The sequence below is a fragment of the Diuraphis noxia genome, unplaced genomic scaffold (genome assembly GCF_037042655.1).
Source record: "Diuraphis noxia isolate RWA-SAM2 unplaced genomic scaffold, SU_Dnox_SAM2 contig0004, whole genome shotgun sequence".
NCBI classification, from domain to species: domain Eukaryota; kingdom Metazoa; phylum Arthropoda; class Insecta; order Hemiptera; family Aphididae; genus Diuraphis; species Diuraphis noxia.
The window spans coordinates 22,141,703-22,165,574 of NW_028301714.1; the positions used below are offsets into that span (position 1 = coordinate 22,141,703).

Below are 23,872 nucleotides of genomic sequence, written 5' to 3' on the forward strand. Positions count from 1 at the left end.
AATTTATTAACAACCAATTTTTATTCCTGAAATTCCGCGTAACGGATTGAGTACTATTAATATAATTAAGTAAGCCCGAATGACGTATTATGTACCTAACACTATTTACATTTTTTCGAATAAACTTCATGCCCGGGCGATTGCCCGCTTTGTTCCACACTAAATACGCCACTGCATAGACTCGTATTAAAACCATTTACAAATTTTCATTTTTGTGAGAAAAAAAAAATTGTTTTTTCATTAAAAACAAAACTATAACAACGACATTTAGTTTGACTTTTGTAGTAGAGAGGAATTAACTATAGTTCCTACAACAAAAAACTACCATCATATTATATAGAAGTCATGCAGGACATTTTCCTGCTCTCAAATATAACTCAATTACTCAAACAAAAGTGACCAAGACATACACTTATGTAAAACAATATTAAAATAAAATGAACTGTAGGTAATTGAACAATTTTTTCTCCTCATATAACATCGAAACTTCAATTTTTATTTACATTTAATTACACATCTGTTTGTACATTACTGTTGCCTGTTGGGCGCAATAAATAGAGTGCATATGCCTCTATAGTAAGAAAATACTTTCAGTATCAATTCCGATTGACGTTTGTTAATATAAACTATATTATAGTTAAATCAAATATGAATAGTCGGATTATGAAAAAAATAACAAGTTAATATTAGGTACCATATAGTTCACAAAAATCTATAATATTTACATAGGTAGTGAAAATAAAAATAAGAATGTAGACAATAAATTATTAAGTATTCTAATGTAAATAATTTATGAGTTGAGAAAAAATGTAACAACAAATCTAATGGCAAGAGAAAAAACAACACATGAACATAATGCAAAATGTTAACATAAAACATTGGTATCATTAGATCTATTAATAATTATAAAAAATAAAAATTAGATTCTTATATTACATAAAATATGGAGTACACATCTCTATTCACCCCTATATATTAGGTATGAAAATAAACTTAATTTTGGGAAAAAATTAAATTGGAAATGTCACAAAATTAAATTACATGTAGTATTTTTTTTTTTTTTTTAATTGCAAAGGAACTAGACATTATAGTTATATAAACATACAAAGACTGTAAATAAAATATGATTATTTATCAAATATTAAATGAAAATGTACATACACATACATTATACATAAATAATCGTAGTTTTCACTTAACTATTGACTACTCACTACTAACATGACATTTTCAAATTTTCAATATAAAATATCAAGAAGTCAAACAGAAGATACCAACTAGATACACATTTACACATTTTTTACCAATCATATTTCATTGAAACAAACTTAATCCACAAGATTTGAAAAATTATTTTTGATTTTATACTTTACGGTCATTTAAACATAAGTTTTTTAAATATTCTTACTTGTGATTAAATACAACATGAAAATAAAAACAATACAAATTATTTATTCATTAACTTTTAGCTGACAGCAATTCTAAGGTACTAAATAATCATATTACAGCAAATAGTTAGAGTAGACATTTCATTTTATTTAAAGTTAATTTCAATGAAAAAATGGTAAAATAAAAAATAAAATACAACGCCTCCAGTACTTAATAAAAAGCAATATCATTTTAAGATTTGAACACAATTTTTTTTTATTTAAAATAAATGAATAAATATTTCATATTATCATATCAAACAATTAAGGTTTTCAAAATTTGATAGTATATACAATATTATAATATGTATATTTTAGTGCTATACATAAAATATATTACATAGAATACTTCAAAAAATACATAATATTTAGTATAATATAATTATTACAGACATTTTGTCTTGGAATGGTTATAAATATGTTACAATAAAAAAGAAATACAAGATATATTAAAATCATTACATTATTCGTCTAGAAGCTTATATAATTACAAACAATTATCTGTCTAATATAATTCTTATCAATACTAATTGTTTAAAATCTGGTTATACTCAAGAACAAAACTTTAGTCTCTGAATTAAACATAAAATACACTTAAATAATATTTATAATACACATTAAAATAAAATAAATAATAAACAATAAAATAAACTATGGTTTTGTACGATTTATGTTTTCACTATATACATAATATAAATTAACTTAAATTAATAAATTGGAACTTAATTTCTTGAGTTACTTAGATACAAACAGGATTTATACATTATTTTTGAGTCATTCATTTGTAGTACAATATAATTTTTTTTTTGTATAAATAAAAAGGCGTGAAGAATCGAAAATCAATAATAAATATTAAAAGAATAGTTATAAATATTTTATGGTTACAACAAGAATTAAGAGGTGGTTTTAGCTTGATAAATTATCTTCTCCAATTAATAGAAAAATGTTTTATAAACAGATTCTATATCCAATATTATGTATAAAAATATAATAAAGGAAAATGTTGAGATAATAATTATTGAAATGTTAGTAAATTTACCAAAACATTAGTTCAAGAAGTCATTATTAAATACATACTTAATATACTTAAAAAAAACAATGCACTTTAGTTTCCAAAAAAAAAATTCACAATACGTTAAAATTATAACGGTTTTAGTGCATATGGAGAATTGTGTGGCAATAATAACTGTTAGTTGAAATGGTAAAATCTTACAAACTATTGATGTATTTTCACATGAGCATCATAATTATATTTGCGCATAAATATTTTTCCACATATGTCACAACTATATGATGCTTTTTTAACATAGTTGTGCACCAACATGTGTAGGTCTAGGTTACTTTTGCTCAAAAAAGACTTGTTACACATTGAACAGGTGAATGGTTTATCCCCTGTATAAGACACATTCATTTCATGTGTTCTTTTGTGGACAACAAGATATGAATTTAATTTAAAAGTTCGCCCACAAACATCACATGAATGCAGAGTTCCGTTTTCATGTCCTGATACATGTTCCTTTAGTTTTGACTTATTTGAAAATTTTTTTGTGCAAATGTGACATGTGTATGATATACGACGTCCAGCATTTTGTTTTTTATGAGCTGCTATGTGGCTAACAATTTGAGTTCGAAGTTTATATACTTTGCCACAAAGTGAACATTCAAAACGACTATCAGTACCACAGTGAATGGCTATGTGTTTTTCTAGTCGAGTGGCTTGTTCAAATGTTTTATTACATATGGCACAACGATGTACCTTATGCTCAGTGTGCATTCGCATATGTTGTTTTAATTGTAAAGGTGTTTTCACTTTATATAGGCAAAGCTGACAAACCATCCATTCAGATTCACCATTTGACTGAGGAGTATCTTCATCACAATTAGGTAAACTAGAATCTTTACACTGGTTGTTAGGTGTTTCAGGGCGAGAAGAAGAACTAGAACTAGTACATGAACTACTTGATTCACCATCAGAGTCGGATGATGAAGAAGAAGAAGAACCAGAGTTATTTAAATCATCAGCAGGAGGACTTTCAGCAGTCACATCACCCATCATAACACTGAGAACAATTACAAATAATTTTATATATAATACCCATAAAACTTCAAATACTTATTATTTTATTAATTTTAGAATTTAAATTATGAATGGGAATTAAGTAAATAAAGTATGTATAACAATCCTCATATTTTATAAAAATTTAAATTTGTGTACATTTCTATTTACACTATTTACAGATAGTAAATACATTTTCTCAAATTTTTTGTTATCTCGAAATACATTTTTAATCCTCTTGAAACTACCATTAAATTGAATAGCATTTTGCTCTCAATAACTTGATATAAATAATTGTTTTTGTTATCTTGAGAAAATAATATCATTAAATGAACAATTTTACTTGAAAATGCAAACAAAATTCCAGCGAGAATTAAGATAAACAAAAAATGAGGAGGAAGTCACTACAATTATAATTTGACAAACTAAAAATGCTTTAAAAAAATTAAGAAATTTAGCTGGGACTAGTGGTTAGGTTATTGTGTCATGACATTTTGTTTTACATTATCCAATTTAAAATAAATAAATATTAAACAAACTAATGAAAGATTTAAAAAAAATGTATTTATTCATTGTTGTAGTCCATTAATATGCACAAGTATTAGTATTTTAAGCGTTAAAATTGATTACTAATTTTTAAATTTTTATAAAACTCTATATCTCAAACTTTTTCTTGCTTTCCTTGAGATACTACATGAAGAAAGTTTATTCTTACATATAAATAAAAATGGAAATCATTACACTATTTTATACAATTTAATATATAACTACATCTTAAATATGGTAGTAACTAATAGGTCTTATATAATCATCTCGGTACTTTCCTGTTATGTGAGACTACCTTATTTTTTGACAAAATCACAATCCTGTTATCTAAGACTACCAAAATGGTACTTTCCTGTTATATGAGACTATGACTATTTTTGCAACTACCACCCAAGACTACCTCTGTTATTGCGACTATCACAATTAGCTGAATGATATCTATAGGCTGCGTTTTAACGTCACAAATACATTATATAAATATAAAATAGTGAGTTTTTTTTATTGAAATTAATTAATTTAATAATTCAATTTATTAATTTGTATGTATGTCCATCATTATTTACTATTTTATTTGTGGATTTATTATTTTTACATTTAATATTTAATATTATATAATATCATTTTACCATTTTTGATCGTGTTTGGTGAAAACATTAATATTATTTCTTTTTTTTTATTTATATTACATAATTTGAATATATGGCCATAATTTTTAATTATTTTATTTTTGTATTTATAATTTTTACATTTACGCCAAGTCTGACTAATCTGGCTATAGCACCTCTGGTGTGCGCCATGAAAAATATATTACAAATGAATTTGATATTTTCTTTTTCTTAATATACATAAATACAATTCGAATGTGGCCATCTCCGCAATACCTACAGATTAAAAAAAAATTAATTAAGATCGCCCCCGCATGTAGGACATTCTCTTAAAAAAAATAAAAATAAGGTAGTCTTAGATAACAGGATTGTGATGTTTCGCAAAAAAACAGCGGTAGTCGCGATAACGGAGGTAGTCTTGGGTGGTAGTCGCGATAATAGCCGTAGTCTGGTATAACAGGAAAGTACCATCATCTCTACATAACTATTGTAATGTAATTTCTCATTGGATTTGAATATTCAATGTAAAAATTTGATCCTCATTTTTAATAACGCCTTAAAGGTAGCACATAAACAAATCTAAGCCTTCAGTTAAATTTCTAATGTACAACAGTTGCTTTGAAGAATTCTCAGTAGGTAGAATTCTAAGTTTGTTTTATTTTAGAATGTAAAGTTTAATTAACTTCAACAATTTCATTGGTATGCTAAAATACATTTTCTGAGAAGTTATAATAGGTAAATTAGTATAATACTTGGAGTATTATAGGAAATGATTTTAAATAAATATATAATTTCAATAAATGTAATAACTTTAAGTTTGTAAACATCAATACAATATTTTTTATATAAAAATAAAGATACTAAGTGCTTAATATTTAAGGAAAGTCCAGTGGAATGATAAGGAAATGATCTTACTGATTTTAGTTTTTCATCACAATCATGAATTACATTGTAGCAAACATTTCCCTGACATATTTATGGATAGAGATGGCTTATAACAAAGTTAAAACAAGGTTATTATAAGAATCTATAAGATTTATAATATTTAATTAGATTAACTTACTTCACAGCTCAAATATGTATTGGTAACTGATTTATTTCAATACGTGTAAAAATTAACTAAATTCTTACAATTATTAATTTATATTACGATACTGGCATAGTAAACAAAGCATTAATTGCGTTTGGAATATATTTAATACAATATACAATTATTATTATTTGTTATAACTTATAAGTAAGTTGAATAAAATAAAAATATATATAATATTGTTGTTGATATGGGCGAGCCGTCAAAGTTGGGAACGTATCCGTTTCGTTTGTTTATCTCCAAACGATCGGTGGTGTGATAAACATGGTTAGGCGCGGGTGGATAAAATATGTGTGAATGATAAATCATAGAACAAAAATCAACAGGATTTTTAAATCCGTCATAGATTCGTCAATCTGGTCAGCCCATCATTTGAATTTGAGCAAAAACAATATTTTATATTTTAAATAAACACTTTTTACTCGTATAAAATATATTATCAGCTTTGCATTTTTGCAACATGACCCTCCCCTTTTAACTATTATATTCGATTTCGATACTCCATATTCGTGCACCTAATTGAACAATGATAGTTTATCCTCAAAAATATTGATACATGAAACATGATCGATCTGCCTACACTAATATTATGGTATATTATTTATTATTATTTTCAATTTTGAGTACATTATAATATACAATAGTCAATACTCAATATTGAATATTATATAATAATTATATATAAATATATGTTATATAATATTATATCGTGATAAACGCAGAACTTGTTTAGTAAAGCTGTAAGTTGATGTTGGGTGTATGTGTGCTTTGATGTTTGTTACTCACTTCAGACAAGTGCTCGCCGCCCACGACGCCGAACGCCACAGGCAGTAGGAAGTAGGAACTATAGGAAGCGCAGATCAGCACGACCGCGTATCACAACAGAGTATTATCAGAATTATGGAGACAGCGGAACACCAGTTCCGATGAAAGTAAGATCCGTTTTCTCGTACATTTACGGTCGTTGTCGGCCGCGGTGATAAGTGATAACAGTCAGCCACATGCCCACATCCTGTTTTCCGCTAATACGCTACGCTTTTCTGTGAGGTATTCGGTTTACAAATCGTTTTCTGCAAACCTTATATGGACTGCCGTGAGCAAATCGCAGCCAGTTTTTTGAGAAAACGATTCCTCAGTGCCATCTCAAAACTCGAAGGTAAGTACATTTTTATTATTATCCATTTAGTTCAATACGTTAACAGTAGTTGTTATGATATTATTATAATAAAAACAAAAAAAATTAAATCATGTTTCATAGTAGTTAAATTATTATAGAATTAGACATTATTCCTTGTAGACTATAGTAGATAATTACATAAAATGACAGAATTTTTCTACTGGTTTGTTATATCTATCTATTGCATTTTAAATTATTCTATGCTGCTAAAAGTATATTTCAATAGTAGGTATTTAATATGCATTTAGTGAAAGTTTTAAATCTTCATATCTAATTCTTTGGAGCTTAGAGTATTCCGTTTAAAAAAATTCTTGATTACAAAAGACTCAACAGTCAATTCAACTTCTGTTGTAATTAATATAAAATTCTATATTTATTCTTATACCCAAATAAAATTATTAATGTTATATTTACATGATATCTATTGACATATCTAGGCTAATATGTATGTGATCTAGCTATGATTATTTAACAACTGCACATTTTCTTATAAATGTACTTTTTTTTATTTATATAATTATATATTAAACCTAGGTATATTGTTAATTCATGAATATTTAAATTAGGACAAATTAATTATACAATGTGATGTTTATTAGAGCTCTCTTTAGGTATAAAAATTTGTAATGTTGAGTTAAAAAATACCTATTAGATAATACATTTATTTATTTATTTTTTTATTAAGATTTACGGATACAGAGCTCATATATTATATACATTAACAACACTAAATTTACAATGTACTAGGATTTTTTGTTTATTAGATTTTAGTAATGCTATTACAGCTTGACAATTATTGTGAATGATATAAGTACAAAAAATTTTAAAAAAGCTGGTAAGTTGTGGATGTCGCTATGCTGTACAATAGGTTACTGTAATGGATGGGATTAAATTTGAATGCAATGATAGGTATCATTGTATACGAAAAACGATTCTGAACGGAGATGATTTGTCAGTCTAGGATATATTATATTTAAATATTGTCATATATTCTATTTTGAAACAAATATTTTATTTTTCAATTAAGACGCATTTTGCATAAGGCACGGTTAATCAATTAGTATAGTTATCATAATTCATAATACCTTATATTATCATAGATATACGAATACCTGGTTTGAGGATAAATCGTTATCATTACGCGATTTCATAAAAATTTAAAACTCAAACGCTCAAAACATTTTTCCTATAATGACGCTTCAAATTTTCTCTATAGCTATTTGAAGCAAAACTTATGGAAAACTTGGTGTTAAATTGTATAACCTTAGATATAAATACAAACAATATTATGAATTTTGAACTACAAAATAATTTGCAAATATTCATGGTTTTGAGGAATTTTTGTCAATATTTGAAATTCAAATGTCAATAAAAATTTAATTTGAATTTCCGGTGGACATTTTTTTTGTGATAAAGATTGAAAAACCTATAAGGAGCCTTGTATTAAATTTTCAAATCTTAGGTATAAAAGGAAAATTTTTTATGAATTTTTAGGATAAAATAATTTACGAATTTTTGTGATTTTTACGTATGTTGTCAAAATTAAAATTTGAATACGTGTAAAAAAAAAATTGTGGCTATACATTTATTTTATTTTTCAACTGCTATTGTAAAAATATATTATGAGCCTTGTATTAAATTCTCAAATCTTAGAATTAAAAAGAAAAACTTTTATGAATTTCGATCTAAGATAATTTGAAAATTGCCGTAATTTTTACGTATTAAGTCAATATTTGAACTTCAAATACTAATAAAAAAAATTATGCCTATGTATTCTTATAAATTTTTAATCACTATAATAATAACTTATGAGGAACTTTTTATTCAATTTTCAAGTATTTTGATAGGGCCAAAAAAATTTTATCGACACTTCAAAAAAAAATTTTCAGACAAATTGAAAATTTCAGTCGTCTATAAATATCTCAAAAAAAGTTAAAATATTTTGAAAATTAAATCATGTAAAGAAAATGCCAATCCTAATAACTGGTAAAATTTTCAAGTATCTAGGACTTATACTTTTTGAATAATAACAAATATTTAAAATCGTTTCAGGATAAATCGTTATCGGTACGCTCTTTCGTAAAACTTTAAAATTCAAACGCACTTAAAATTTTTCCTATAATGATGCTTTGAGTTTTGGAAAACTTAGTGTTGTATTTCTAATCCTTAGTTATAAATGCAAAAAATTTTATGATTTTTCAACTTCAAAATTACTTGCAAATTTTCGCGTTTTCGACAGATTTCGTAAAATTTTGAACTATAAACGTTTATTTAAAAAAATCGTAAGTCATGAATCGTGACTTACGATTTTTAATTTTTTTTAGCTACAATAAGAACAACTCATAAGGAACCTTGTATTAAATTTTCAAGTTTTTTTGGTCGTCCAACATTTTTTTACCGACACTTCAAAAAAAAATTCTCAAAAAAGTCGAAAATTTCAGTGGTCTATAAATAATTCAAAAAAAGTCAAAACATTTTGAAAATTAAACTGTATATAGATAGCACTACCATAAACATTTGGTGAAAATTTCAAGTATTTACAGTGATTAGTTTTTGAATTACAACCATATAAAAAAATCGATTTGGTCGAAAACTGATTTTGCGTAAAAATCCCCGTTTTTCTATCATTTTTTTTTTGTTTTTCTTGATTTTTTTGAAAAATGTTTACTTTTAACCTCTATAATGCACCAAGGATCTTCACTTTTACATCGGAAACCACCCCCAAAGTTTGAAATCGAAGCATTATTTCGACTAGTTATGCTGTACACAGACACAAAAACAAAAAAAACAAAAAAACAAAAATCACACATCATTGTAAAATCAATACATTCTTCACTTCGTTCAGAATCTAAAACAACTATTATCTTAAAAATTATATAATAAAACCAACCTTCACCTAAACAGAATAATGCAGTGAGATCATACATAGAGATGTAGAGTAGGGAGTTGTTTAACCCTAGCTTGTAAGCCTGATCAGGTAGTAATCAGTGACCTGTATGTAGGCGGTTGATTTGTATAATAGTTGACCGAGGTATATTAAGGTTTTTGAATCATGTTTTGTTTTGAACGCTTGGTGCAATGTTTTTGTACCTAGTGGAAAAATCAGCTGGGAGGTTAGACTAGTTTGTGGATCAGATGTTGGTTATATGACGTCATAAAATTGAGTCAGTTTGAGGAATTTGATTGAGGGCGGGATAGATTAAATTGGACGTGAGTTTCGCCAGATTGACGGATCCCATGTATACCAATGTGACCCAAAGTAATTGGATTAATGTAGTTTTAGGATGATCGATTTGATTCTAAGGACTAAGGGAGACAGGTGGAAGTAAAATGATTAGAGATTAGTGATTAAGGGATGCTTCAAAGATACCATAGTGCTCTGCAGCGAAAGATGGAGAAGAAGGGAAAAAATATTTATGTAAAAGAAATATGTAATTCAGGAATATAAAAAGAATAGCCGAAATTGATCCATCAGTATATTATACTACAATGAAATTATCAAAGTGTACCTTAACACGTTGACTGCCATGCGGCCTGAAGAATATTTATCATGGGTACGTCAAAGACATTTTTCAGTGTCATTATAAATTTGTATTTGTATTGAATTTGAAAAAAAATTAAAAATACAAAAAATATGTTATAATTATGTTTATTACATAAAAAAATTGCAATTATTCCCACTACGCCACAACAAATTTTCAAGATCATTATTGTAGCGCTACGAAAAAGTTAATAATATAAATCCAAATTAATTTATGGCAGCCCACGGCCGTATTGGCCTCCTATGAATGATATGGTGTGTAAACTTTATTGACCATAGAATAAGACATTATCTTAAGTTCATGAACAGGTAAATATGAGAATTGGTTTTATGAATGAATAAGAGATGAGAATAGAATAGATTCAAATGATTGTTTATAAAGATGAACTTGATTGATTTATAGATATTTATGTATTGGTAAAATTGAGTGTTATCTGAAATTAAAAGTATAGGCATAGATTTAAAAACATAGCGCCAAGAAAGAAATAAAGAATAAAACATGTCAAAAATAAAATGGTTTGAGTATGCTGAAGATTTAAGAAGAAATTTGCTGGCTAACCATTGGCATATACCAGGATTTATACAATATTAATTAATAATTTAAAAATAAAAAGAAGAGGTCAACATTGGCAATGGACATAATTTAATCATTCAATTTTACCAGGTAGGATCTTATTTAAGAACTGGAAATTTAGTAAATGTTGGTGATCAGCCGAGGAATCTAAACTGAGTCTTGAAGCTATAGATGTATAATCATGTTGAGTATGTGAGATTTATAGGCATGAGTATGGCATGCCATTGAACTTCTTTAAAATAACTTAAATAATAAGTAAAATAAATTATAAATTATTATCAATGTAAGCCTAGGTATGGTTAGTTTAGGTAATATTGATTTATTTTATTTTGATTGAATTTTAGAACATATCTTAATATCAACTTTAAGTTTTTGTACAACTTTAACTGTTACATATTATTAATAAGTGACATAATGTTTTAGGTAAACCTTGTACTGCCGTCTTATATGATAATTCAAAAGTGAAAGCTACATTTATTGCAACTACTGGAGACTACAATCATATTGCTGTCAAAGATTTACATACTCCAATAGGAACTGTTTCGAGTGCTCTGATCAGAACAAAAGATATTCTAAGTCTTGAAATAGATATTGGTAAAAATAATTGATTACCTAATATTTTTTTTTTTTTTTTAATTTTTAAAAAATTTTTTTTCAGATATTGAAAATGTCTGATTTGGAATTGTTTGTATCTATTGGCCTTTCCGAAGCTAAAGCTAAAGAAACTATAAAAAATAAAAATTTAACTTCCAATTTAAAAAAAGTCATTAATGAATTTCCAAAAACAGATCAACCTTTAATTAATTATGGCACTTTATTGTATCACCTAGCTTCCAAGTTAAAAAATCAAGACTTTAAGTATGTAAGTCTCATCGACTTATACATATTTGAAAACAAGTTGGATACAACCCAAAGAATTGATTGTAGTTTGGAATACTTACGCTCAGTAATATCTGAAAATATAGATGTATCTGAATTAAATAAAGCTTGTGGGGTTGGCATTGTTGTTTCTATAGACGAAATAAAGCAAACAGTTAAAGACATTATATCTCAAAACATAAATGAATTAATTGAGAAAAGATATAAGTTTAACACTGGTGGTCTAATGCAAGAAGTTAGAAAACAACTGGTTTGGGCTGATGGAAAAGCAATAAAAAATGAAGTTGACAGTCAAATTTTGAATATTTTAGGCGCTAAAACTGAAGCTGATTTAGCACCTGTTCAAAAGCAAAAGAAAGTCAAAGAAATCAAACCTATAGAAGAAAAAAAGACTCTTGTGTATGAACCATTGTCCATTGAAGAGTTGATGAGTAAAGTGGACTTTCATAAGCCTGGAGAAAATTTTAAAACTGACGGTTATGTTATTACAACGAATACAGAAAAGTTATTATCAAAACATTTAAAAGAAACTAGTGGCAAAGTTATTACCAGATTCCCTCCAGAACCTAATGGAATTTTACATATTGGTCATGCCAAGGCCATTAATATAAATTTTGGATTTGCCAAAGTTTCTAATGGAGAATGTATTCTCAGGTAAAAACTATACAGTTATACTACTAATTTAACATTGTTTTACTTATTGTTTTTATACTTTTAGGTATGATGATACGAATCCAGAAAAGGAAGAAGAAAAATATTTTACAGGTATCAAAGAAATGGTAGAATGGTTAGGCTATAAACCTCACAGAATCACCCATTCTTCAGATTATTTTGATCAGCTCTACGATTTGGCTATTGCTTTAACAAAAAAAGGATTGGCTTATGTCTGCCATCAAAAACAACAAGACATGCAAGGATTTAATCCACCGCCATCCCCATGGCGTAATCGTCCAGTTGAGGAAAATCTGTCTTTATTTAATGATATGAAAAATGGAATTTTTGATGAAGGAGAAGCTACATTGAGAATGAAAGTAACTCTTGAAGAAGGAAAACAAGATCCAGTTGCTTATCGTATCAAATTTTTGCCACACCATCGTACTAAAGATAAATGGTGTATATATCCAACGTATGATTATACCCATTGTCTTTGCGATTCTATTGAAAATATTACACATTCTCTTTGCACTAAAGAATTTCAAAATCGAAGATCTACTTATTATTGGTTATGCAACTCGCTCGATCTTTATTGCCCTGTACAATGGGAATATGGTAGACTTAATATGAACTATACAGTTGTATCTAAAAGAAAAATTGGTAAATTAATTGAAAATAAAATTGTTAATGATTGGGACGACCCTAGGTTGTTTACATTATCTGCATTGCGGCGTAGAGGCTTTCCTGCAAAATCAATTAACTCATTTTGTGCACGTATGGGTGTAACTGGAGCTCAAGCTATTGTTGATCCAAAAATGCTTGAATCTGAAGTTCAAGATTACCTAAATCTTACAGCATTTAGAACTATGGTTGCCCTTGAGCCTTTGAAAATAATTATTACCAACTTTGAAAAATTAAATAAGCCATTTTCATTAAGTGTTCCTGATTTTCCAAGTGATCCAGACAAAGGTTGGCACGATGTCAAATTCTCATCAGTGCTTTACATTGATTCCATTGATTTTAGTCAAAATCCGGATAAAGATTATCGCCGCTTAACCATTGACCAAACTGTTGGTTTAAGATATGCAGGAATTGTGATAAAAGTGATAAAAGTAATAACTTCTGGGACAAAAATAGAAGAAATTCATGTTGAAGCAACAGATGTTAAAACTGCACCAAAACCAAAAGCATTTATACATTGGGTTTCAAATCCTATTGAGATTGAAGTCAGATTGTATGATCGATTATTTATGAGTAAAAATCCAGAAGACACTAACCAAGTGCCAAACGGCTATCTTAGTGATGTTAATTCAGATTCATTGAAAATAGTCAATGCTTATGCTGATGAACACATATTAAAATCACCAGTGTTAAAGAATTATCAATTTGAAAGATTAGGGTATTTTTGTGTGGATTTTGATTCTAATGACACTAAATTAGTGTTTAATAGAACAATTTCATTAAAAGACGGGTCATCAAAATGAAAATTTTATTGTAAAAATTGCATATTCATATTTTATATTTGATAATTTATGTTATGTTTAAAATTTAAATATCCAATAAAATAATAAATATGGCTTGAAAATAAAATTATTTACAAGATTTTTCTATAATGAATGTCAAAATTATTATAATCTTGCTTGGTAGAGTGGACCTAAAAATAATTCCTGTATTTAATATATCAGTTTTTCATGTATATTCTTAAAATAATGACTTAAATTCAAAATTTAAGTTTAGTAATATTCCATGGTATTCATTGAAAGGCCTCGTGAAAATTGATGTCACATAATTTTTTTTCACCATTTCCAATTGTATTGTTGAGAAAAAGTTATGTGATGCTAGTTGGAAAATTATTGGTTTGGAATTGTATTCCAAGAAAATACTTAGCCCATCAATTTTTCAATAAGGATTTTTGGCTAAATTCCTGATGGAAGACTAAGAAATCATGGATCCTCTGCCAATTTTCTTTCAAATAAATTATTGATAGATTATCTAATCTTATAATCAATATTTTTTTACTTATTTTTGTTACCCATTATTATTCATAAAAATGTAATATTTTATGTTTGGATGGATAACTGATTTTACCCATTGACACTTCTGAAATTGAGGTTTTTGTAAATTAAGTTCCTATCTAACAGTGTTAGGTAGTAATTTAACGCAAATTTCAAAATATTTTCCTTAAATTCACACTAATGTAACAAAATAACTTTTTAAAATTATTTGTATCGAATAACATGTTATTCAATTTTATATTTTAACATTTAACTTAATTGTTTTTTTTAATAAATTAACAATTAACTATGTAATGTACATTTTCTGTCTGAAAAAAAAATATTTTTCTTACTTAACTAATAAGTATCAATTGGCATATTATTATAAAAATACTTTTTTGTAAAATTAGGATCCCAAAAATAAATTAGCCCAGGGCCACTAATTTCTTAAATCCGGCTATGCATTATATCGATGTGACGATGTTATACCTATAATACTTCTATACTGACTATACAATTTATATAATTTTAGTTATGTCATTACTTATTAATTTATTGGTTATTAGTGTTTATGAACAAATTTTGTTATACATTTTTAAAAAGAATCGTTAGGTACTTGTAACATATTACTTTTTAAACGAAAAAATCACAACATGATAAAAATAATTTCGGTCAATACAAATTGAATTTAAAAAATATATCTAATTTTATATGAGTGATGTAATTTTATTAATTTTGAAATGTAATTTACTCAAAACTGCAGGTACCTATCTAATGCAAACATTACAAAGTACACTTGAATATTTTCTATTGATTATCATATTTTACAATTAAATACAATTCACATTTAAATCCGCCAAGTAAATCTCAGACTCCTCCCAAAACGTCTTTCCCATATATTTTATGCTAACCGTTTCACCTTATTGTTATTATCATGCTGAGTGCCCTTCTATCCATTCTAGATAAAGTATTATATTTGTATACATCATGTTGAACTATGATCTATTCTGTTTTTTTATATAATATGGAAACTGAATATTACAATTTTGCTTATATTAATAATTAATAAAATATATTTTACTAATGAGCATCATAACAGTACTAATAATTTTAATAGAAATTAGATGGCTAATTGAAATTTTAAATTTACATCAAAGTACAGTAAGTCTGTGCCTGTTGGTAAAATTAAGATCAATTTACTATTATTATTGTAATTAATATTGAACCAAAGATAATGTTTAATATTATTCATTTCTATTTAAATATAAAATTGTATTTACAATCTACATTGCTAAAATGAGTAAAATGCTTAAAGCTAAAAATAAGAAATTAATTAGAATGGCACTGTTAACTTTGAGGTACGATGGTATGCGCTTGTCGATTCTTAGTTCGTTCCTATCTAGTGAAATGACTCAAAGATTACATAATATACCTTGGCACTATTCAGTTTAATAAAACCATTGATTATAAATACTATTTATAATCAATGATAAAACCTCTGACACATATAGTAAGTATATCCCGATTCCCGGCGCTGCTCCTATGAATGGTAAGAGGATGTCAAATTGTCGGCGCACTATTTGTTTTCTCTCTCTGACCCACATAGACAAAACGCATTACAAAGAATCATTTTTTCTATGTCTTTAAGTAATTTTAGAGTAAAACCTTCCATTACAAAAAAGATAAAGAATAATATTTTTGAGGGAATGACATATCGATTTTATATTTTATTGATATTTGACTTTCAAAATAAACAAAAAAACACTGTACATTTAAATAATGTTTAAATTATTAAGAAACAATATTTAGACAAATCGATATGTCATTGCCTCAAAAATATTATTTTCTATCTTTTTTGTAATGGGAGGTTTTACTCTAAAATTACTTCAAGATATAGAAAAAATGATTCTGCGTATATACGTTTTGTCTATGTTACGAGTGAGCCAGAAAGAGAAAACAATTAGTGCGCTGACATCCTCTTAAGAATGACTAAAAAAATGTAAACTCGGGTTTTGAGTCGGAAACACTTTTATTCAAATGTAAAACAAACACAAATAAATAAGTCACTTGGCAAATTCAGATTGCCCATGTAGCCCGTAGTCCGTACTGCGGTTGACGTTTCACACGTACAACCGTCGTACCTACGGGCTCGCCGAATCACTCGACCGCCCTGGACTGGACTCGACCGCGGTGTTATATAGTAAAATATATTGATGCCTCAGCACATCTTGATTCATTGGCCTGACCTATATTAACGATTTACAAAAAAATAAAATATTCCCACCTATATTATGTATATATTACAGTGACGACTGTCTACAACATACGACATTACTTATTAGTTATTACTGTTTGTAGTGTACAACAAAAATTACAATTTCATCTCAAATCTTAGATGATCCTTAAAAGCAGGAAATATGGTGACATTAGAAACTTTTATTTAATTATACTATGTAGTATATACAATGTATATTGTACCCACAAAATAATTTTTAAAAATCAAGTTTTCTTTTTTTACTAGTTAATTCATCAATTTCTAAAGTAAAATCTCGGTGAATTGATTATGTTACATTGTTACACCGTAATGACTGTTAACATATTATGAGGCCTTTTACAGAAAACATTTTATATTTTAAAGTTCCTGCTGTATATAGCTGTATATAATGGAAGAATAACTATTCAACTATTTATTTATAAAATATTTTAAGAGATTTTTATTATTTGGTATTATTACTTGTATATTTATTTATGAAATGTTTTACTGTATTAAGATTGTGTACTTCGTGTTCTGTGGCATTAGAGGACAGAGGAACTATGCAATTTTTAATTATTTTTTTAAGACATTGTAAAATAGTTTACTGATAAATATAAACATCTAATTCATAATATAACATATGTCATAAACTCATAACTAATAAGTACCTAATATACACTTATTGGCATTTAAACTTTTTGTACTTTGTAAGAACTTGTACATATAATTTTCCTACGTTGTAGGAACTCGCCTTTTTTACCATGTAGGAACTCGCCTTTTTTACCATGTAGGAACTAACTTCTGTATTTTTTTAACCCACTAGGTAGTGATCAGTGCCCAGTAGGTTCCGAGTGGTATAGTTGGTGGGTGGGCGAGAGGAATTATTGACATTTTATAATTTGTAAATCTTAAAAATAAACTAATTATTATTTAATATAGGTAATATCAAATACTTTTTAATTTTTATATACTTAGTGCCTTAGTGGTTATTGTGGTAATTATTTTTTATAGTTTACCCCAATAAATGAAATACACGTTGAATATTATTATTTATTATCGAGTATTCCGTTTAGGTATTTACCATTTTTATTTTATTATATGCATATTATTATATTTATATTATATTATGAATTTATACTTAATAGTTTATACCATTATTGATGTTAATTGTTGTCTGTTATACAGTATAATAATAATACAACGATTATCGATAACGTCTTGTTTCTAAAGAAATTAAACTTTGAAGTCGTAAATGTTAATTTAGTATTAAATTATTAATTAAATATGAAATATTTTATTTCAACTGTTAAAGGAATTTTTTAAGACTAAAGGTTATCGCTGATAAATGTTTATTTGAAACATCGTTTACATCAATATTTACTACATAATATTAGTATATTGCTAATATTACTAATGATTAATGAAACACTTGCACGTGTTACGAAAAAATATATTATGTCCTTTGTCCTTAAACTCTAAAGAGCTTCAATAATATAGCCTGGTGTCTAGTATAATGTTACACACAATAGTACAATACAGTCTGATCTCTGATCACCATTCAAGGTAACACTAAATAGTAAATATCTTGTCCGGATGAACTTGTATTGTGATTAATTTTGGGGGGAACCTAGGACTAGGAGGAGTAGGAGGTACTGAATTACATGTTTTGTGAAATTTATTTTCAAATTTTATATTTTGAAAATCATTCAATTATTATTTATTTATAGAAAATTTAAACGGGCAGTAGGCAGTAGCCCAATATATACAAAATCATACAAGACCACGTAGGTTTACAAAGTATAGTATCGTTAGTGTACTTCTTACATGCACGTAACCAGGATTTTATTTTTATTTTTTTTTTTTTTTTTGGGGGGGGGGTCGAAATAAATTTTAACAACATTTTTATACATGATTGATATTCAAAACCTTTTATTTTTTTATAAACCGAAAGATTAATACTTTTATATTTTACACTCAATGCTCATGTAACAATGTAAGGTTAATATCTCATGAAACTATGAAAGACATTGCTGTTTGCTGATATATACAATTTCAGATAAATTTCAAATTTTAAACTTTATCAGTGCGCGCATGCGCAATACAACTCACTTTTTTTAAAATGGCAACACCGTTTTTTTTCTACAGATTCGGGTGGAGAATTTTTTTTTAAACAGTTTTTGTATAAAAAGTTTTTTTATAACTGCAAAATTGGCAAAGTTATAGTATGTAGAAATTTAAATTTTCGAATAATCTGTTTTTGACGAAGTGTTATTTGAAAATCGAAACAATATTTCCGACATAGGCGTGCGTAGACTTCAATTTCCGGTCGAGCCTAGCAACAATTAATGCCCCAATACTTGGACAGTGCCCCTATATATATATATTTTTTTTTAAAACACATTCATTGTAAATTAAAAACTGAGTAAATAAAATCAAGTTGTACGGCGTACAATGTACGTGCACTCAACATTAATAAGCTAATTTCTAGACATTCAAAATATTATGAATAAAACACAATACCTAAAAATTAAAAAAAAAAATTGGTTTAATGAACAAAAAATTGTACATACATAGTATTATGTTACATATATTGTATATATTACATATATTACAATGTGTTATTAGTTATTACATTCAATATTCAAAGAATTATAAATTAATTCTCCTATATCCAATAATTTTGAATTCATCAATGACCATGTCAATATTAATACTATAGATGATAGTTTTTGTTCAGTAAACTTTAATAATAAACTATTAAGTCGGTCTTGATGTATAGTACTCCTTAACTTATTTTTTACTATTGTTAATTTAGAAAATACCCGTTCACAGGAACAACTTGTAACTGGTATTACTTTGAATAATTTCAGTAGAGTAAAAAATCCATTAAATGATTTTATGTAATTATTTGCTTTCATATATTCTAACCATTCATGAATTGATTCATTATTAGTGTTACTATTCGGTTTACCATCGGTAGCGGGTAAATATTTTAAAAGCTTTATCTCAGATACTAACATCTTTTCGGGGATGCAAATGTTGATAGAATTGAAATAATTTTAGGTGTAAACTCTAGACGAATCATTTCTGCTACAGATTGAACTAATTGTACAGTTAACGAGTTAACTAAGCTAACCAACCAGCTAACTCGCTGGTCATAGACCATAGTACATATTACTTTGCACAGTGTTTTTGTTAAATGAATAAATCAATAAAATAAATCGATTTAATGGTACACAAATATTTGTAATTTTATTTTACTATTACGACAAATAAAATCGTCAAGTTGTAATGATCTCCTCGAACATTTTGTTATAATTAAATATTTATATATACCTACATACATTTGAAATTATGTTATTATATGCCCCTTAAAAGATTCCGGTCGAGCCGGGGCGAGCACGGCTATGATTTCCGATATTATTAAATACCTGTTTGTAGACAGATAATGTATAACAAACACTTTTTGATGGTAATTTAATCTCAGTTTTCCCATTAATTAATGTGAAATAAAATAGCCAATTGAAGGTAGTAAAAATTATAAAAATGTACATACTATGAATTTTAAATCAAAATTTATTTATTTACTGCAGTTACAGCTCTATCTAATAAATTGTTCGAAGTTTCCACCTTGATGTTCCAAACATGATTCCAAACGTTTTAGAAATTCCCTTGATGTGCTAGCATTTATTTGTTCTTCTCCTAAATTATTACAAGTCAGTCGCGTATTTTGTTTTTTAAATCTAGGAAATTAATAGGTGGGTGGGTCCGCATATACAATAATATTTTTTAAATGCCCCCATAAAAGGGGCAAGGGGGTCAAGGTCTGGAGATCTTGCCGGCCATGGAATTACTCCGTGGGTACCAATCCATCTGTTAGGAAAAATTGTATTTAAATATTGTCGAACAATGATGGCGTTGTGCGCTGGTGCACCATCTTGTTGAAAATACATATTTTCCCGAGTGGCTAATGGAACGTTTTCTAACAGTAACGGTAACTGATTAGCAAGAAAATCTAGATATTTTCTACCTGTAAGGGTTCCGTCATAAAAATAAGGACCTATAAGTTTTCCACCGATTAATCCATACCACACATTTATACCCCAAACCGTCTGAAGCATAGGCGTGCGCACGGGGTATGCAGGGTATGCCGCTGCATAGTCTGCGGCTTCATGTAAGGGGCCCATGTTTACCATACCATCAAAGCATTTTTAATAATGTCTTTTATGGCGGGTATTAAAAACAAAAAATTATAACATTTTTTTTTTTAATTTTCGCTGCAGTAAAGAAGCTAAGTAGTATATTTGCAAAAATTAAGATTGTAAGATCGAGTCTTATATGTGGTAAAAGAAAATATTAATAACGGCTTAGAATCGTTTTTTTAGAATAAATTAAAAAAAAAAGCGGGTAAGTCGTGGATGTCGCTCTGCTGTACAGTAGGTTACTGTAATGGGTGGGATTAAATTTGAATTCAATGATAGGTATCATTGAATACGAAAAACGATTCTGAACGGAGATGATTTGTTTGACTCGTTTGAGAATAAATCGTTATCGTTACGCGATTTCAAAAAAATTTAAAACTCAAATGCTCAAAACATTTTTCCTATAATAACGCTTCAAATTTTCTCTATAGTTATTTGAAGCAAAACTTATGGAAAACTTAGTGTTGAATTTATTAACCTTAGATATAAATAGAAACATTTTTATGAATTTTTAACTTAAAAATTACTTGCAAATTTTCGCGTTTTCGACAGATTTCGTAAAAATTTGAACTATGAATGCTTGTAAAAAAAAATTGTGACCAACGATTTTCGATTTTTTTAAACTACAATAAGAACCACTCATAAAGAGCCTTGTATTCAATTTTCAAATTTTTTTGGCCATCCAAAATTTTTTTATCGAAATTTCGAAAAAAATTCTCAGAAAAATCGAAAATATCAGTGGTCTATAAATAGCTCAAAAAAAGTCGAAATATTTTGAAAATTTAACTGTATATAGATAACACTGACATTAACATTTGGTGAAAATTTCAAGTATTTACAGTGATTAGTTTTTGAATTACAATCATATAAAAAAATCGATTTGGTCGAAAACTGGTTTTGCGTAAAAATTCCCGTTTTTCCGTCATTTTTTTTTTGTTTTTCTCGATTTTTTTGAAAACTGTTGGAAAATGTTTACTTTTGACCTCTATAATGCACCAAGGATATTCACTTTTACATCGGAAACCACCCCCAAAGTTAGAAATTGGAGCATTATTTCGACTAGTTATGCTGTACACAGACACAAAAAAAAAAAAAAAACACACATCATTGTAAAATCAATACATTCCTCACTTCGTTCAGAATCTAAAATTGAAAAAATTTTTGTGAGGGGCCCTATGTTTCTTGTTGCATAGCCTGCGAATAAAGTCTGCGCACGCCTATGGTCTGAAAGTTAGTTTCTCAAGACCAGTGTGGATTTGTTTGTTCATTATACCGTTGTTTGTAAATTTAGATTCATCGCTCCACAAAATACGATTATAAAATAAATTGTTGATTTCAAATTGAACACTAAACCATGCCAAACATTTTAATCTACGTTCAGGATCTCCAATTCATTCTTAAATGTTGCCATGTTGGATAAACTCAGGTTTATACGCATGCATTTTGTTTTTTTTTCAAAATTTTATGAACTGCACCAACGCCAACAATTGATATACCAATTTGTCGAGATACATGTCTTATTGATGAACGTGGATAAGGACGTATGTAAGCCATTACTTGTAATTCAGTGTCTTTATCAAAATCATTTGGTCTAGGCTGCCGTTGTCTATTTGGATTATTAGAAAATTGACCGTTTTCATTTAATCCAAGAAGTAGTCTATGGACATGATTATGATTTGGGTGAAACCTATCTGGATACCGATCAGCGTACACTCGAGCTACGGTTACATTCTCCAAAAATTAATAAAAGTTCGACTTTTTCATTGTTATTCATTTTAATAAGATTATTTTATGTGAAACAATGGATTAAAATAATAGGTAAATACTTGTTCAAAAAAATGTGATGCATAGCTAGGATTAAAAACACGATGTTACACGAATCTTAACAAGATTATAGTTTCAAATTATTAAAACAATTATTTCTAGTCAGTGAAAATAATTTATTTTATAAATAAATGTATAACGAACTGGATTTTCTACCTTAATTACTGGCAAATGTCGCCAAAGTTCTTTTTCTTATCTTATCTGTCTACAAACAGGTATTTAATAATATCGGAAATATTGTTTCGATTTTCAAATAACATTAAGTTGAATTTAATTCAAATTTCGTCAAAAACAGTTTATTCAAAAATTTAAATTTCTACATACTATAACTTTGCCAATTTTGCAGTTATAAAAAAACTTATTATAGAAAAACTGTTTAAAAAAAAATTCTCAACCCGAATCTGTAGAAAAAAAACGGTGTTGCCATTTAGAAACAGTAAGTTGTATTGCGTATGCGTGCACTGAAAAAGTTATAAATTTGAAATTTATCTGAAATTGTGTATTTCAGTACTCCCTTTCTTTTCCCGAAAACCCCATTTGAATACAAGGTCAACCAACTAAAATATTTCGTGGTACCTCTTAGCGTGAACACCCTGTATATATATGTATATATATATATATTTCAAATGACGACGCAAAGCCAACACGAAGGTTTCGATAACATGTACAAATGCCACATGCCCGCATAATAATGTTATTATTGTTATTTTTTTTTATAGATAATTAATTATTAACGTTATATGACGTTATTGACTTGTGTAGACTTTCCGCGATAAAAATAATATCTTATTATTGTAAGAGATGGCCACAATCGTCATTCGTTGTCAGAATAAAAGAACAAAATTAAATATTTATTTTTGAAGCATAATAACATTATAATATTATAATAATTCAGTGTACGCTCCGAACAATGCGGGCGGCTAAGCGATAACGATGCATAAATCTATTAATAATCTAAAAATAAAAAATAGTATAATATTTAATAATAAGTGGTTGCCGTCGTGGTCGACTCGACGCACGGCGCGATAGCGCAACCAGACAATATGTAA

At 27.6% G+C, this 23,872-nt stretch overlaps 2 protein-coding genes, 1 long non-coding RNA gene and 1 pseudogene across 5 annotated transcripts; 2 read left to right on the forward strand and 2 right to left on the reverse strand.

The window, feature by feature from the left end:
* Positions 1-475: 475 nt before the first annotated feature.
* On the reverse strand, positions 476-6,638 carry LOC107174107 (zinc finger protein 711-like). 3 transcript variants are annotated; one of them, XM_089226092.1, is made up of 2 exons: positions 6,511-6,638; positions 476-3,487 (listed from the first exon to the last, which is right to left on the reverse strand). In XM_089226092.1, exon 2 carries the CDS (start codon positions 3,481-3,483, stop codon positions 2,644-2,646), a length of 840 nt encoding a protein of 279 aa, XP_089082218.1. In that variant the 5' UTR covers positions 3,484-3,487; positions 6,511-6,638; the 3' UTR covers positions 476-2,643. The 3 variants fall into 3 exon arrangements, with proteins under 3 accessions (XP_089082218.1, XP_015380418.1, XP_089082219.1); XM_015524932.2 differs by lacking the exon at positions 6,511-6,638 and adding an exon at positions 5,698-5,948; XM_089226093.1 differs by lacking the exon at positions 6,511-6,638 and adding an exon at positions 5,550-5,567.
* On the forward strand, positions 6,168-6,704 carry LOC149055854 (uncharacterized). Its single transcript, XR_016191456.1, has 2 exons — positions 6,168-6,316; positions 6,516-6,704. It is a non-coding gene; the product is annotated as an uncharacterized LOC149055854 (long non-coding RNA).
* Positions 6,705-11,468: 4,764 nt separating this feature from the next.
* Positions 11,469-14,162, forward strand: GlnRS (Glutaminyl-tRNA synthetase). The gene is made up of 3 exons (XM_015509018.2): positions 11,469-11,610; positions 11,675-12,549; positions 12,614-14,162. The coding sequence occupies exons 2-3, from the start codon at positions 11,684-11,686 to the stop codon at positions 14,031-14,033; spliced, it is 2,286 nt and encodes a 761-aa protein (XP_015364504.2). The 5' UTR covers positions 11,469-11,610; positions 11,675-11,683; the 3' UTR covers positions 14,034-14,162.
* Positions 14,163-20,398: 6,236 nt separating this feature from the next.
* LOC149055855 (uncharacterized) lies at positions 20,399-22,773 on the reverse strand (annotated as a pseudogene).
* Between the last annotated feature and the right edge of the window lie 1,099 nt (positions 22,774-23,872).

What these genes read in the sequence shown, in the direction of transcription:
- GlnRS (XM_015509018.2), top strand. Translation starts at nt 11,684, where the DNA reads ATGTCTGATTTGGAATTGTTTGTATCTATTGGCCTTTCCGAAGCTAAA. An exon ending in AATGGAGAATGTATTCTCAG is followed by an intron (nt 12,550 to 12,613) that starts GTAAAAACTATA and finishes TTATACTTTTAG; the next exon opens with GTATGATGATACGAATCCAG.
- LOC107174107 (XM_089226092.1), bottom strand. Translation starts at nt 3,483, where the DNA reads ATGATGGGTGATGTGACTGCTGAAAGTCCTCCTGCTGATGATTTAAAT.